General features: G+C 36.4%; 1 protein-coding gene and 1 long non-coding RNA gene across 8 annotated transcripts in view; one reads left to right on the top strand and one right to left on the bottom strand.

The window, feature by feature from the left end:
* The window catches only part of arhgap36 (Rho GTPase activating protein 36), a 43,546-nt gene that overhangs the window by 9,204 nt on the left and 16,886 nt on the right, over positions 1-17,456 (top strand). For 2 of the 7 annotated variants that reach the window (XM_048185030.1, XM_048185029.1), the window contains exons 2-3: positions 13,002-13,158; positions 15,770-15,838. In XM_048185030.1, the coding sequence (XP_048040987.1) occupies positions 13,002-13,158; positions 15,770-15,838 (226 nt within the window). Of the gene's footprint in view, positions 1-4,457; positions 4,608-4,866; positions 5,080-6,736; positions 6,959-6,996; positions 9,567-10,725; positions 12,910-13,001; positions 13,159-15,769; positions 15,839-17,456 lie in introns of those variants that run through there. The other 5 variants (XM_048185032.1, XM_048185031.1, XM_048185033.1 and 2 more) reach the window with 5 other exon arrangements.
* On the bottom strand, positions 1,879-4,911 carry LOC125265070. Its single transcript, XR_007184198.1, has 3 exons — positions 4,775-4,911; positions 3,757-3,808; positions 1,879-3,644 (listed from the first exon to the last, which is right to left on the bottom strand). It is a non-coding gene; the product is annotated as an uncharacterized LOC125265070 (long non-coding RNA).

Here is a 17,456-nt window from a genome sequence, read left to right as displayed (position 1 = left end):
ATTTTTGTTGTTGCATGTGATGACCTCGAGGTAAATTTCGCAGTTCATAGTGACAAACAGGTGTTTAGGAAAATGTGTGTTTAGGTTGAAAACACTAGCACCACCATTCTCAGGGGTATTATTTATTGTGTATGTCAGTCAGTGGTGTTTGGTGATCTCTTTCAGAATAATGAGCAGAGCAGTAGAGAGTTGTGCCGACGGGTGGAGAATGTCCTGTTTAGAGAGGCATGGCATCTTTGCTGAATGTTTTTGTAAATGGCATTTCCTCTGTATGACCTCTAGGGATATTTTGAAGAACAGATTAATGTTATGATAAAGCAGAGAAGATGAGAGGATTGAGAGGATAAAAGGAAAAGGAAATAAGACAAGTTCTGACTCATGTTACGCAATCCGTCACCCTGAAAGGTGAAATGAGACCACACTGGCCCACACACACCTTCAATTACTGATTTACTGTATAAAACGACTGATATAAGCCAAGTGAATGTATTTTTTTTCAAGATTTTTACTGCTCTATTCAAATGTAGTTATGTGTCACTTTGTGTTTCCAATTAAAATTGTTGGAAGATTAATAAAGGGTCAGTAAAAAAATTGTTTAAATATTTTTTTAAGGTGCCCTAGAACGTTTTTTTCACAAGATGTAATATAAGTCTAAGGTGTCCCCTGAATGTGTCTGTGAAGTTTCAGCTCAAAATACCCCATAGATTTTTTTAAATAAATTTTTTTTAACTGCCTATTTTGGGGCATCATTAAATAAGCGCGGCCCCTTTAAATCTCGCGCTCCCCACCCCTGAGCTCTCGACTCTACACTCTAAAAAATGCTGGGTTGTTTCAACCCAATTTTGGGTCAAATATGGACAAACCCAACTGTTGGGTTAAAAAATTAATTTAGAGATTTAACCCAGTGGTTGGGTTTGTCCATATTTGACCCAAAATTGGGTTGAAACAACCCAGCATTTTTTAGAGTGTATATACATTGCATAAGCAAAGTACACACAGCTAATATAACCCTCAAAATGGATCTTTACAAAATGTTCGTCATTCATGCTACATGCATACATCGGATCATGTGAGTATAGTATTTATTTGGATGTTTACATTTAATTCTGAATGAGTTTGATAGTGCTCTGTGGCTAAAGCTAACATTACACACTGTTGGAGAGATTTATAAAGAATGAAGATGTGTTTATGAATTAAACAGATTGCAAGTGTTTAAAAATGAAAATAATGACGGCTCTTGTCTCCGTGAATACAGTAAGAAACAATGGTAACTTCAGCCACATTTAATAGTACATTAGCAACATGCTAACGAAACATTTAGAAAGACAATTTACAAATATCACTAAAAATATCATGTTATCATGGATCATGTCAGTTATTATTGCTCCATCTGCCATTTTTTGCTATTGTCCTTGCTTGCTTACCTAGTCTGTTGATTCAGCTGTGCACATCCAGACGTTCTGCCCTTGTCTAATGCCTTTCATAATGTTGGGAACATGGGCTGGCATATGCAAATATTGGGGGCGTACATATTAATGATCCCGACTGTTACGTAACAGTCGGTGTTATGTTGAGATGTTCTTCGGAGATCTTTTAAACAAATGATATTTACATAAGAAGGAGGAAACAATGGTGTTTGAGACTCACTGTATGTCATTTCCATGTACTGAACTCTTTTTATTTAACTATGCCAAGGTAAATTCAATTTTCCATTCTATGGCACCTTTAAATGTCTCTTATGCACACAAAGGCTGCATTTATTTGATAAAAATAAAGTAAAAACAGTAATATTGTGAAATATTATTACTATTTAAAATAACTGTTTACTATTTTAATATCATTTAAAATGGAATTTATTCTTATAATGGCAAAGCCGAATTTTCAGCATCATTACTCCAGTCTTCAGCAGTAACACATGATCCTTCAGAAATCATTCTAATATGCTGATTTGATGATGAAGAAACATTTCGTATTTTTATCAATGATAACAGTTGTGCTGCTTAATATTTTTGTGGAAAGTGTGATTTCTTTTTTTTCAGTATTGTTTGATGAATATAAAATTCAAAAGAATAGCATTTATTTTAAATTTCATTGTCACTTAATCAATTTAATGTGTCCTTGCTGAGTAAAAGTATTAGTTTCTGTCAGAAATCTGACACATGACTTGACCTAATAGAGCTGAGCTAGATGTTAGTATGGATATATTTATTATGGATGTGTAATGTATGTGATTGTTCTGCTGTTCTATATTTATTTTTGTAACATCATTGTTGACGATGGTCAGGGTGAGTCTGGCAGTAATAAAGAGTATTAGATCAACCCCTATTTTTGAGTTACGCTGAACCTGAGCATTACTCCAGATATTCACTGTTCTCTCTTTCTGTCTCCAGTATTTGCTGATATACACACAGCTTGTCATTGCAAGAGAAAACCATACCAGTAGAAATCAGAGAGCTATAAACATGGATCATTGCCCCTGTTTATGACTGTACTGCAAAGTAAGCATGAGTCGCTACCTTTTCCCCTTCAGCATGTCTAGACAGAGCTTTGACTCTGCAGAGGACATGATACCTACTGAGAAAAGTATGAGGGTGACAAGAAGAACAGGTGAATGTCATGATTCATAAGCAACTTGTGATTCAGAAAAAAAAAGTTGTGATATTTAGGTCTATTATTTTAAAATATCTTTATATAGTTTATTTTAATGCCAGTGAAATTTTAGATGTTGTGGTTGAAATGTATTTTTAATGGTTCATGTGTTGTAGGACTTGCCAACTTTGACCTGTAGTGGGCAGTGTAGTCTATAGCTGTAAGTCAGTCGGCTTCCACTAAAGCCACAACACAAACATTATATCCAATCATTTCATGCTCTAGCCAGGCTATTGGCTTACCTGATAAGTGTAAAAAAATCAGATTTTTCATAAACATCACGAGAAAGTGTAAATTTAGTTCAGATATGCGTCATTCTTCCCTCATCATCTGAGCATCCGCACCAAACCTGCACACACTGGATTTTACTCCTGTCCACTCTATTGGGACAGGTCTGTTCCTGTTCCTGTCCATCCTGTATCAGGGTCATATGACCCTGTATATTCACCTAGCAGCACTGTTACAGCCAAAACAGGAAGAGAGCATCCTTGATGTTAGGGTCAGAGGTCCAACACGTGAAACTGAGGGACACTTCTCTTTTAATGGCCGGATATAAACATTTTCATGTGCACGGAAAACCGCTGGGACAGTCATCACTTTTTTCAGTGTAGAATGAGAGTCCAAAGTTTTTCATCGTGTGTTTCTGCCAATGATTTATTAGATCTCATATATAAACACAAATCAAATTGAAAAGTTAGTTTTTTTTTTATTGAAGCACGTCACTGAGGACGAATATTTTATGAACCTTACACGGTCCTCTCTAAAATCAGCCAAAAAGGGTTTTTGTTCAGCACCCTTCTTAAGTGATGAAGGCTCTTTTGGCAGTCCTGATATTGTGAAAACAGTATGACTGTGGATGGATGGTAAAAGGGATGAAGACATCTGGACTGTATTTTCATCACTGATGGAGATGGAAGAATCCCCAGAGAGCTCAAGCACATCCAAGCCCTGCAGATGGTAAATTAATGGCAAATCCAAGACATACCGCACACAGCCTCACACCACATTCCCAACGCATTATTCAGAGCCGCACATTTATCAGCCTGAAATAATATGTCTACTATTGGTGCCACTGTAGTTATTTTAGGTCAAAGAGGTCTAAAATACCTGGAGAAAAGCTACCCGTTGGCTAGGCACTTGCTGAGCTGGCATACGACCCCTGTCAAAAGTACAAGACAGGGACAAATATCATCCAAAAATCAGTCAACTAATGAACTATATGTGATTTATATGTTGCTAGTAAAAATGTTATTCCATCAGAATACACAAATGAATCTGGAGATATGGTGTAGTTACGACATCTACCAGCAGGGGCTCACTGCTTCACTTGTTCTAGGTCCATATTTGTCTATAATAATACTTGGTTTTTACCTTTGTCTTGTCCAGTTGTCTATTATTTCCTGTTTGTTGTGTGTTCAGGCTTGAACGAAGACTAGTCCGGATGTTGCTAACAGTAACTTCTATCCAGGAGCTCCTCACTAATGTGCTCAATCTGTTAGTCTGTCAGCTAGCTGCACAGAACTGCTCTAATAGGATCATTAGCTGAGCCTTCAGGCACTGACCAAACAAACAGCACACAACACGGGCACTACTAGTGAAAATGCGTGTGTTTTGCATTCTTTTCTTTATTTCAAATTAGGTTATGCTCAGTTTTACTGAATTGGTTTTCCTAGTAATTAATATGTACTCGAAATAAGCACCATGCCCATCCAAACTACTTGGTTTATTTCAAAACAAACAACAAAAAAGAAGTAATAAGTTTTGACATAGTGTTAGGGTGAAGTCATGCCTAGAGCAACAAGTGAGTCAGAGCCACTGGTGCCCCTTCGAAACAAAATGGTGCATGACGCCCCTAGCACATGAGCGCCACATGTTTGTACAAAACCTGATGATCATGTTATCCAGCATGATTTGAGAAGCAACTTATGCTTCAATGGAAGCAAGCACATTTTTTAAAGGTAGGTCAGGCAACACTTTTTAGTTATACTGGTTGAAGCTCTCCTCACATCCTGATAGCAATCAATAATAGAAGTGGTCTAAATATTAAAACATGTACATATGTCTTGTGTGAAGTCTCAGGACCAATCATTACATTCCATCCCAATTGTATAATACGATGCCCTACCTGTAACCTGCCCGCGCACCCTGCTCGCGCTGACATCACATGTCATCATCATCGCGTTACGGCTATGCAGAGTTGTAGACAGACAGCCAACGAGTACCACAGACGAGCAGCAGCCCCCTTTTGCCGTTCCTCCTGAACCAAAACGAGCTTATGTTGCGTTCACGCCATGTTGTAACAGTTTAGGAGATGGCAACCCATGACGTTCAACCCGGAGCTGTTCTCCTCAGACTCGGACTTATGTTTCTGTCAACACTATCAACGCCGAAATGAATCTGGAGCAGTTAGGTGGTACAAGTAAGAGCTCTGTAAGTTGTTTACTTTCATTACTATTGTAGTGTTATGTGCTTTGAGACATGAGGTAGGCTAATTTAAAGGGTTAGTTCACCCAATAATGAAATTTCTGTCATTAAGTACCCAAACCCATAAGACCTTCGTTCATCTTTGGAACACAAATAAAGATATTTTTGATGAAATCTGAGGGCTTTTGAGGTCCAGACAGGTAGTAAAAACATTGTTAAAATAGTCAACGTGACTACAGTGGTTCAATGTTATGAAGCGACAAGAAAACTTTTTGTGCGCAAAAACAAAACAGAAATAACAACTTCATTCAACAAATTGTTTTGCGTGCAAAAAGTATTCTCGTCGCTTCATAACATTAAGGTTGAAACAAGCGGCAACCTCCCCCATTCTTCTTGAAGCCAATATGGAAGTGACTTAAACTGCAATTCATCGACTGGCCGCTAGGGACAGGCTCCAAAAGAGAGCAGAATCCCATTGAGCCCCATGTTAAAATGCCCAACTTTACAGCAGAAAAAACACATGTTTACAGCCTGGTACAAATTGTGGTTTTGGTCTATATAGCTAATTTTGCCCTTCATGACAACTGTGAGGGGGGTGAATTTTTTTATAACTCATCCGTTTAAATTATATTAAGCCTTAAAGTTCTGCATAATTAAGGGCGCGGCCACTTGAGTGACAATTGGATTGCCGCTGCTGTCACCACTAGCCATTTGTCTGCTGTTGTCACTTCACCTCAGCTTCACCCACATCCCACATCCCACCTCTCTGCCCATTTTCTGTTATCCAGGAGTGAACCAATGTTTTTACTATCTTTCTGGACCTCAAAAGGTATAATGACGTTGCTGCCTGTGTGTGGTTCAGATACCCAGATATTCAGGCTTAGTATATTAGAATGATTTCTGAACGATCATGTGACACTGAAGACTGGAGTAATGACTGCTGAAAACTCAGCTTTGCATCACATGAATAAATTACAGTTTAATATATGTTCAATTTGAAAACAGGTACTTTAAATTGTAATAAAAGGTCCAGTATTACAGTTTTTTCTCAAATAAATGCAGCCTTAGTGAGCGTAAGAGACTTTAAACATAAAAAAATATATCTTACCAACCCCAAAATTCAATGTGGTGTCAGACTTTTGAACTTTTCACACACTGACTCTTATGTATATATGCATTTGGCAGAAAGGTTATCATAAAAGTGGAATTTGTGTAACAGATAAAACTTTGTGAGGTCAGCACAGTTGAAAGGTCAAGCTTTATTAGTATGTGCTCATCACGAGGCAGCCAGTTTGTGAATAGTGTGTTTAATAAGTTTGATCACTCCACCTTCTGCCTGAAGCTCTCATTTCTCTTTTTTGTTTTTCTTCCTTCCTGCTGTCTCTGTCTCACTCTTTCTTCATTATCATGCTCTGTTTTAATATTTTCATTGCTGTGTGTAGAGAACAGGATTTCAACAGGAGTGAACTCATGAACACACGTAGGAAGGAAAAAGGAGTAGAAGCCCTGCAGTGGGAGGTGGGAAGGGAGGACAGTGTGTCTTGTGTGTTTATTATGCTGATGATGAGTGACAGTCTGACAGAGGAACTGGTTCAAAGCTCTGCTGTATCAGTTTTAGGCTCCTCCCCCTCTGCTTCACGTCACTGTGTGAGTGTTTACGTGAAGTTTGCTCTTGGCAGCACTGGGGCTGCACTCTGATTTACACAAACACATGGCAGATGGAGAGGACAGACCTCCCTCTCGCTCTTTATCCTTCTTTGCTTCTGTCTGTCTGTCTCATGCTCGGGTCGGACTGGCTGAACCTGTCTGAAGAGTCTGAGGAGATTGCTCATATTTACAGAGTGTGTGTTTCTGTCAGACACGCCGCCTGTCTCCCAGTCTGCAGGTAGAGTGATGGGTGTATGTGAGAGTCTGTGTGCAAGTCAATTTACATATTTAATGAGCAAAGTTTTTGTCTAATTGTGGTTGCAGTATTTTAAAGTCTATATTGAACGTGTAGAATGCATTCAGTGAATATGTAAATGCAATGATATACAGTATGTGCTTGGGGAACAGCATTACTTGAAACATTTTATTTTAGGGTCTTTTAACTAGTTGTTTATTAGCATGCATATTACTAGAATAATGGCTGTTTATTAGTACTTCTAAAGCACATATTAGTGCCTTATTCTGGATGACCTTATTCTACATTCTTAATCCTACCCAATACCTAAACATAACAACTACCTTACTTACTATTGATAAGCAGTAAATTAGGAGTTTATTGAATGAAAAGTCACTGTTAATAGTTTGTGTTCTCTATACTAAAGTGTTACCGCATTACTTGTAGTGTTTATAGAAGTGTGAGTCTGTGATGCCACTATTTGCCACATGTGTTTGAAACGATGTACAGTGTGTTTTGTGTTTGTTACGTGAGTGTGGTTAAATCTGGATTTCACATGCTTAACTACCAGCTACTGCACACTGTTTTAAGTAGAGATGTACAGTCCTACCGCTGTATCATTTTTATTTGTCTAGGTATATTAAGTTATTTAAAAATGCAGTTCACACAAAAATGACTTGAATAATCTTTTTCTGTGAACATGTTTTCAGTTGTTTCTGAATTAAGAGTCAATTTAGATATTTTTAGTGGGGCTTAAGTTAATAGTTTCTATTTGGCGTAACGTCTGGTGTAATATTATATCTAAAAAATATGTTTTTTTTCTTTTTTCAAATTTAGCATGGGAACTGTGTGCCAGGGTCAGTACATTTTAAAAACAAAAACATACATACTTTTAGCTTTTTATAAAAAAGTATGCGTTGTTCAGGTCAATTGGTGTAACCCTAAGAAAACCTCTAGAGAATATTTGGTTAAAAAAATTACACCAAAACATTTGGGTAACACTTTAGTTTGGGGTCCAGTTCTCACTATTACCTAGTTGCTTATTAGCATACATATTACTATTGGATGTTTATTAGCACATATTAATGCCTTATTCCGCACGACCATATTTTACATCCCTTAATCTTACCCAATACCTAAACTTAACAACTACCTTGCTAACTATTGATAAGCAGTAATTATGAGTTTATTGAGGCAAAAGTCATAGTTAATATTTAGTTAAAAGTGAGGACTGGATCCTAATCTAAAGTGTGACCAACATTTGTATAAGGTCTTAAGGTGCAAGGGAGGTGTTTTACAATTTTTTTACTTGATGGGTGAATTTTTCAATGTCATCAAATTTTGTGACATCCTTGTGTATGGAGCTTAGCAAAGATACAGCAGTCTGACTCTCACTACTACAATAGCATTGTGTATGTTTATGAGACTGTACCTCCTCTGCAGTGAAGTGGTGTTTAACATTTTTTCATGTCAGTTTCAATAGCCTTTAAACATAAAACAGACCTCAAATTCCTTGGGATTCAGTTTTCTTTTGTTGACTTTAACCCATCAGGTACATGAATATAACCACTGATTAGACCACCAGACAACATTACACACAGAATGATGGTTTCTTGCTTTCAGGAAACTCCCTGTAGCGAATAATACATACTTAATACTAAATAAGTCTGAGGAGTGAAAAGAGCACTTGTTTGAAATCTTTTGGCTTCTTTTGATGCTAAGACTGTCTGAGGTTTTCTGGTTGTTTTGGAATAAGGAGGTCATCCTAAAGGGATGCTCTGTGTGTGACGGCAGATATCGTGTTTCCCTTTTTGTTTTAGTTGTTTGACACAGTATAGCTTAAATGGATCATTCAGAAGGGCTGACGACTGTTGCTGTTTTGTTTTTGCACTTTTCTTTCAGTTCTCTAAATGCACAGAGGTCGGTCTGGGGTTTGGTGTGTTGCTCAAGAGCAGAGATGTCCTCTGTAACTTTCCATTGTATGTGGACGCTTAGCTACTCGAATCGTAGAGCTGTTTATCTTCACTCACATTATTATGCGCTCACAATTATGCACTTTCAAATGCGTGTCGGCACACCCAAACAAGCAACTGATTTAAATGCTCTCCAGATGTAAATGAAACTGGATCAACAACAGTTTATCACACATATATGCATATCGTCATCGTCACAAGAATAATCTGATTGTGTTCCTTTGATGGGAACACCAGGAACATTACTGTTTGAACTGTTACACAAACACTTTGAAATTATTTAAAAGGAGCATCTGGGAACCATCAGCATGTTTTTAAATACAAGTATTTATGTCGAAGTTCTCATAAGGGACCATGAGCCAGGTTTCAAGGATCAGGAGACAAATATGGTCAGGGCTCAAGAAGTACATGAAGTGGAAATCAGACAAGAATTCTGAAAGGAAATAAGAGCATGGACTGGGAAAGACTTTTTAAGGAATAAGCTATTGTTTGCTCTGGATGGCTAAGAAAATCTCTTCAAAGTCAAGTGAAGCAGTTTCGCAAAAATGTTTACTTGATTGTTCTAGTACTCATGAGCGGTCTTGCAACAATATTTATGGACCTCTGATGTTTTTGTCTGGGTCTTGTCATGCACTCAGGTATGTCTGCACATGGATTAGTTGTCTCAGATATGAATGCATGAATATGATTTACACATGGACATAGCAGCCTGTTATTTTCATGTTCCCTGTCAAATCATCTTTTTTTTTGTCATTGGAAGAACATTGTGTTTTAGCACAATAAACGCTCATTAATAACCAGTGATTTATTTATTTTTTTTTTTCAAGATGTTAAATTTCCATTTCCCCCCCATTGTCAATTCTTGATTTTCCATTGATTTCAGCTACTGTACAACAGCCAAGATGAATATATTTGGCATAATAACTGATAGTTTTACATTTCATTGTTGCTATCATGTTTGTGCCAACACCGTCTAATTTGGCACAATCATTATTATTTCATTGTAGAACGTGTGAACACATCTTGTGTAAAAAGTTTTCCACTTGATGGTAATGAAATTGAAAGACTAACACATGTGTAAGTGATCTAATTGTTTTAGTTTTTAATTTTTTAGATTTGGAATATATTTCAATATGGTATTACTGTAGATTTGTAGAAAATTGCTGTCTTATTCAGTTTTGTATTATGTTAGGTTTTGAACAGTTTTTAAAAGAGTATCTAAGCATGTGCAAATGGTCTGTATAGAGTTTTGGTGGTGTTTGTTTCTGTCTAAGTAAGAAAATAATTGATGTCATTTGAAAGCTTTTTTTTTTTTTTTTTGGCCAAAGCAATGATAAATGATTCACAGTTTAGCCCACATAGACTGCTGTTGTGCTCATTGTGTGAGGATTTTTGAAAAAGTGGTATTTTCATGGACTGACGGAGCTTTTGTCTCATTCTTGACCATTTCTTTTATTGGGGTTTCATGATGTGCCTGGGTTAGTATATATTATATTTAATGAACACCATCTGCTGAACTTTTTAGAGCTCTTGTATAATTGTGTATACTCGTTTTTATTCAGAATGGAAGTGATGTATACTCTCACTGTTCTTGTGAGTTGTTCTGTATTGTTTTTATTTCCATTTTTGCACAGAGAAATATAAGGTACTATCCTATATTGATACTAGTATATCCTGTAATCACTTTTATATCAAGTGTTGGGTGTAATTCATTACTAAGTAATTAATTGCTGTAATTTAATTACTTTTCCCTTGAAAAAAGTAAGTAAGGGATTACTCTTAATTGTTCTGTAGTTTAATTACTTCTGATATAATTGAATTAAATACTATAGAACCATTCTAAATAAATCAATAGTGGATTTAACATCAAAATTTAACGTCTAATGTTAAAATGCATGTTTTTAATGTAATCTCCTCCCTTTAAATACTTTGGTCAGTTCAAGGATAATTTATGCAATTTTATATTATTTATTTGAAGAGCAGTTTCATGTCTATCCTTGTATTGTTCAACTGGGTGAGGCTAATATGGGATTTACATTCATTAGTTATAAGTAATACAATACTTTTGAGAGAGAGAGTAATTAGTAAGGTAATCGAATTACACTGTTGAAGATGTAATTATAGCTAGTAATGAATTACTTTTTTAGAGTAACTTACCCAAAGCTGTTTATATCCTATAAACACTTGATCCCAACTGGAGTGTTTCTTCCTAGCTGATATACACTAAAATTGGCCTATGATTGAATTAACCATCATGATCTTAAGAATGCACTTACTGTAATTTATCCTGAATCGTAACATGAGTTCATTAAAAATGTTCTTTTTTCTTCATGATTTGAGACAATAACCCAAAATTCCTTATACGTCATTTAGGACATGTGTTGCGTTTGTTATGGCTGTTTTGCTTTCTTGAAGGCAAGTGTTTCTCACAAAAGCCTTTGTGTCCAGTAAATGAGCACAATGCTCCTGATGACTGATGGTGGTTTAGGTTTCAGTGGGCTTTGAAGTATGTCCTAATGCTTCATGTGTTTGTGTTTTGCTCTTCCCTTCGTACATGACCTTTCTTTTTGTTTTAAAAGAAGGGACAGTGTATGTGAGAAAGAGAAGGGCATAGAGTTAGGGAGGAGGGGGAGAGGAAAGACTTAGTCTTGCATTGCCCTGAAGACTCTCTTAATTCTCCCACTCATATTAATGATGAACAAGTTGCGCCGCCAATCAACACAACAGTAGCTTTTCTGTTGTTTTACAAGTACTTATCCTATAAAAGATTATACATGTATAAAGGATGCTTACAGTTCCATCATATAACACCTCCTTTGTTTGAATATGAATTTACAATAATAACTCAGAATGCATAATAAAAAGAGATGGCCTCACTAATAAGTTTACAGTTTGTAAATTGTAGATAGTTTCAACATGCAATTGGAATACTGGTATCCACAGGGTATTTGATGGATGTCATGCTGTTTTCACTGATCCCTCCTATCTGCAAAATAAACTGAGCGCAACCTGTGGCCTCTGTTCTTTTCACGACACCGGTTGGCATGTTGCGTGACCACAACTCGAGTGGAAAGTGACCACCCACGTGTACACAAGGAAAAAGATTACAGACACACTCATGCTTTCAATTAAACCCTAGTGAGATGACAACTCACACATTCATTTAATCAGTGAATAATTGGGGCTTTATAACCAGAGAATCAGGCGAAATTGCCTCATGTAGTTGTTCAGTAACTTCATAATTGGTTTTGGAGGCATAGATTTGATTCTAACAATTTAAGAGTACTTTAACACATATGCTACTCTAAAATTGGATATGCACACTTTCAGGTTGATATCTCTCAGTTTCAGAGGACAAAACTTTGTGTTTTGATCTAGTTATTCTAGCATTATTCCAAGCATCAAGGTTGATCTGCTGCAGATTTCCTTTCAGTAATTGTTTTGGCTTTCAGTTCTTCTTGTTGTTGTCATCACATCAGATGTGCCAACACATATGACTACACACAGGATGTAAGCTGTCAGAGGAATTGTGGGTCAAAAAATGTTCACTAGCTATTGTATGTTTACCCAATAGAGTGCTGCTGCCAAGTCTAAAAGTAGCCATCCTTGAACCCAAATTAAACAGTGTTTTTTGCATATAGCATGTTTTAAGTGCTTAGACCTTTAGGCTTTTTGTGTTTTTAGTATCCCAGACAGAGCCTTTTAGGGCATGTTAATCTAGATGTGTTCCTGTTAGGGAGAAATATCTAAAACTATGAATGTCTAAAAATGTCTCTTGAAGACTGTTGGGAGTGATTTTTCACCCTTTAACCCTAACTTTTGCTGTGCAATATTTGATGGTTGGTTTGTAGGAGGTGTGCTACGCACTTTAACTGCACTATATCACTTTCAGCAGGGTAAATCCTGGGGATATGCCTTGTTGTAGAATTCCAGCTCTGATCAAAAACATATGAATCAGCTTCCCTTTAAAACGACAAACAGGTGTGTTTGAGCTGGGTCACAACCAAACTCTGCAAAAAGGCAGGCTGAGACTGAAAATAATGCTTTTCTTTCCCTGTCTGTCTCTTTCTCAGGGTGACCATACGTGGGCCACCATGCTGGGGCAGAGCGTGAGGCTGCAGCCGGTTTCCATCCAAAGCCTCTCGGAGCTGGAGAGAGCACGTCTGCAGGAGGTGGCCCTTTACCACTTGGAAAGAAGAGACTTGGACTTTAAGATCAGCATCCCTAGAGGTATATTTATTTTAAAATGTTTTGCTTGTTGAAACACTGTTTTGTGATGATTTGTGATCATACATACCAGAAGTAGTGCATAGATTTACATCCACGATAAATTGCTTAAGTCACAGTCCAGATATGATTGTTTCAGACAGATGCTTATCGAATGCCCAAGAAATCCATGCAAATATATCACAGTCAATTCATAGGTACTTAAGGGGGATTTCCATCAGATAAGACTGCTACGAGGAAAAAGAGAGATGTGTGAGATGGAGTACAACAACAACACCTAGATTGTTGTTGAACACCATAGTATTGTGCATAGCTATAAATAGACTCATATCTTGTGGCGTTGGCCCCGCAAAGGCTGTGTCTCCAATCAAGGTGTTTTAATACAATTTCATCTGTCACTGAAGCAGCCAAATTAGGAAAAAGGCAACCTGGACAGATCGGGTGACATGGTATTGATATTCAGTGAACATTTTTGGTACTGTTGAGTCGCTATTTGGGTCACAAATCAAAATCAGTTTGTTGTAGACAATTCACAATTAAACATCAATGATTAACAAAAGAAAACATGTCTGTTTATCATATGATAATGTGAAATTGCATTGTGTTGTTGTCATCTGTTATTTTATGTTTCTTGAGTCCTCTATGCAGTCCTGTGTTTTTGTGTTTTGAGGTATCATGCGAGAGTCCCCTTATGTCCTACCATGGAAAACCATATTGTTTTGTGGGAAGTGGTATTCCCAGCACGTACAAGCAACTTCACATCAGGTCAGATCACGAAAGGCCATCCTCTATTCTCTATAGTGAAGTTTTCAACTGGTCATCTGTGAGAAGACCTCAGCCGGCACTCTAGCTGATCCATGGGGAAGCAGCCACCACAATTTATGGGAATATTTATGGAACATTTTCCTCCCAAAGGAGAAATCTGTCAGATTCAGCCTGTTGGTTTACTCAGCCGCTCCTCTCGGAATTGTCATCAACGTGTTTGGCAGCTATTTTTGTGGAAGATGAATGTCCTTTGGAGAGTTAAATTAAACTTTGTGAAAGACACTTGAGAGAATTCAGAAAGCATGTCATGAGCGATTGACCTCTGCTTTGGCTTTTTGATTTTCTGGTTAGCTGGTGGTTATTTGAAAGTTACATTCTTCAAAATTGCTGCATGCTGTTTGAAATACTGTGAACTCTAGCTGTATGCAGGCTGAAGCTTGTTGTCATTGTTTTGTTTCAGTCTCTTGCTTTATAAAAGTGGCTCCTTTACTTTGTTTTCAAACTCTGCTATGGCCTGAAGAGATTATTTATTCTAAACCAGGCAAATACCATCCCTCTCATCCTCCCTCTGATGGGAGCTGATGGGGGCTTTAGCCCATGATTTCTTGGCGTGTGGGGAAGGTTGGGGGCAGTTGCCATAGAAATAAACTCTCATTTCCTGCAGTCATGGGAATATGACCCCACCTAAAGCCCATCTGCTTGTGCTACAATCCCTTTTTGTTTTCTCTATCTCTCTGGACATCTCAACAGCATCTTTTACATTTTTCTCCTCAGCTCCATAACTCGGACCTCTTTATGAATTAATCGGATTCAAACCAGTCAGAGTATCTTTAAGTTGAAGGCACAGCAAAATGCTACCAACATACCAGAACTTAAGGAGGAAAAGGTTTGATGGTGTAAACACAACTATTGGGTTGACTTTAAAATGTTGCTGCACTGTGGAGGAAGTTTTAACCCTCTAAAGGGAAAAGCAATTCATCACACTTTTACTGTTCTCCTGAGGGCCGTATAGACTGAGTACATCAGGGTTATGAAAACACACAGGCAAAGGTGTTTTAGTTTAGCTACTTATTTTCAGCTCCAAATTTGGAAAGAATACTCTTTCTCTGGCAAAAATGAAGGATAATTGTGGCTGTTTATCTATCCAGGAAATTTTTTTGCTGCTAATTTTGTCTTCCTCACAGCCTTCATAATATGAAGGTTTTATATAGTGCTTGCCTTGCCAGCTCTGTCCCCATTCTTGGTGCTTAATAGGTTTTGCTACACTATCAGCCATCTAAATGCTATTAATTTTGGGAATGGAAGACTTGTTACATGCATCCGTTTAGATGTTTGTGTTACTGAATGTGCCACTAGCTATTTTATGCATTGAAATGTGTGATAAATTTCAGTTGGCATGCAAATCAGATGCTTTGAGCATTAGAATTTTATACCATTTAAAAGTTTAGAGTCAGAAAGTTTTTTTTTTTTTTTTTTTTTTTTTTTTTTTTTTACAAATTAATACTAGTTAAATAAGAATGGATTGATTAGAGTACAGAGTAAATACATTAATAATGTTACAAAAAAATCTATTTTAAATAAATACTGTTCTTTTTTTAAACATCAAAGAATTCTGAAAAAATATTATGATATATAATATATTTTACTGTATTTTTTGACCAAATAAATGTGGCTTTGATAAGCATAAGAAAAAATTTGACCAACCCCACTTTTAAACAGTAGTGTATCATTTAATTTAGTAACATAACATTTTTAGAAATTATATTTTGTGTTATGATATATGCATAATATTGTTCTCTATAGGTATATATACAAAACCAACCATAATTTCCCCCCTTTTTTTCTGCAGAGATTCATAAGAGGAGGAAATCACTACGGCGAAAGTTTGACTCCTTCTCAAAAGAAAAGAAAGAGCGAGGTAAGAGATAATCATGCTTTTATTGAATTTTTCACATATCTTTAAATAATTAACCTGCATCTAAAAAAGTCTCACAAAAGAAAAATGCTTTGTCTTTGTGATCTTTAATCAAAATTGAATAACTGAATAATTGAATAATCTTCCTGCTAAGGTCTACCAAAAGCCACATAACTATATTGTACTGCATTAGCAAACTAGTCTGGCGCCACTTGTCATGATGGATGAAACCACCTCACATTTTTTATTGTTGAATATCCTGTTTTACTTTTAATTATGTCACATTACAGAAGTAAATGGATTAAGAGTGGCGATTGTTTGTCAGGCAGCATTCCTGAGCACATTACGATCTCTTTAATCTTTGATAAGCAGCCAATAGACATATACTTTGTCATGTCTTCAAGTGATCTCTTTTTTTTCATCCAAATATCAACTTATATATGTCCACTTATAACTATCTTCATGACGTCCTTGTTAAACCATTACTACTGTAATAATATAATAGTAATAACACACTACAAAGTCTTTCTTTAGTGAACATGGCAGAATAGAGACTTAACAGAGACTTAAAAATGTCTGTTTGCTCTGTGAATCCTCTGACTCTGGTTGCCAAGACTGTTTGGTGAGTCACAGTTCTTGCAAATCTCCCATAGGCCTTTAAGACACACAGCTTTAAGACTTTAAGACAGGGACACTTTACACATTAATGTAGCTTTACTCTCAACAATCTGCATCCCTGCAAGGCATGTTCATTACTTTCTATTTATGTGTTCATATAGTTTTTGTCTTTTTGTAGGGATCATTTTAGAGGCTCGAATACTGATTCACTTGCTTAAAACAATCTAAACAATTCTGAAACTGTTAACCATTCTTTGACTGTATAAAATGTAAACAGTAAAACCAGTTTGCGTGAAGATACTCATCAATGCCTGGAGAGCTGCTCTTTCCAGACTTGTGAATTGTACAGAATTTTATTTACACTGGATAATTTGACTTAAAGGATTAGTTCACTTTCAAATTAAAATTTCCTGATAATTTACTCACTCCCATGTCATCCAAGATGTTTATGTCCTCAGTCGAAAAGAAATAAAGGTTTTTGATGAAAACATTCCAGGATTATTCTCATTATAGTGGACTTCAATAGACCCCAAATGGTTGAAGGTCAAAATTACAGTTTCAGTGCAGCTTCAAAGTAGGGCTGTGTATTGCCAAGAATCTGGCGATACGATACATACCACGATACATGGGTTACGATACGATATATTGTGATATATTGCAATACTATAAGAAAGGCGATATATATTGTGATATTTCTTGTTTTTTTCTTTAGAAAAAGGATATCATTTTAGGAAAAATTGTCATAAAGAACACACAACCATATGCATAAAACCTGACAAAAAACCTTCTTTTATTTAATCAAGACAGTATAATTTGTATTTATATCACTAATCACTTTTTGTGCAATCTAAGTAAAGGAAAAATAGTGAAGTGACTGCAGGATTTTTTAGGTGTATGTTTTAAAGGTTCACATTATAGCAATTTTTAATTTCTAAAGTATTTAACAACAGAAAGTCATAGTCCATTCCATGACTGCATGACTGTTTTTTCATATTTAATACTG

This window comes from Megalobrama amblycephala, linkage group LG3 (genome assembly GCF_018812025.1).
Source record: "Megalobrama amblycephala isolate DHTTF-2021 linkage group LG3, ASM1881202v1, whole genome shotgun sequence".
Taxonomy (NCBI): domain Eukaryota; kingdom Metazoa; phylum Chordata; class Actinopteri; order Cypriniformes; family Xenocyprididae; genus Megalobrama; species Megalobrama amblycephala.
Note: the sequence above shows the minus strand (reverse complement) of the source record. Positions and strands in the feature narration are given on the sequence as shown.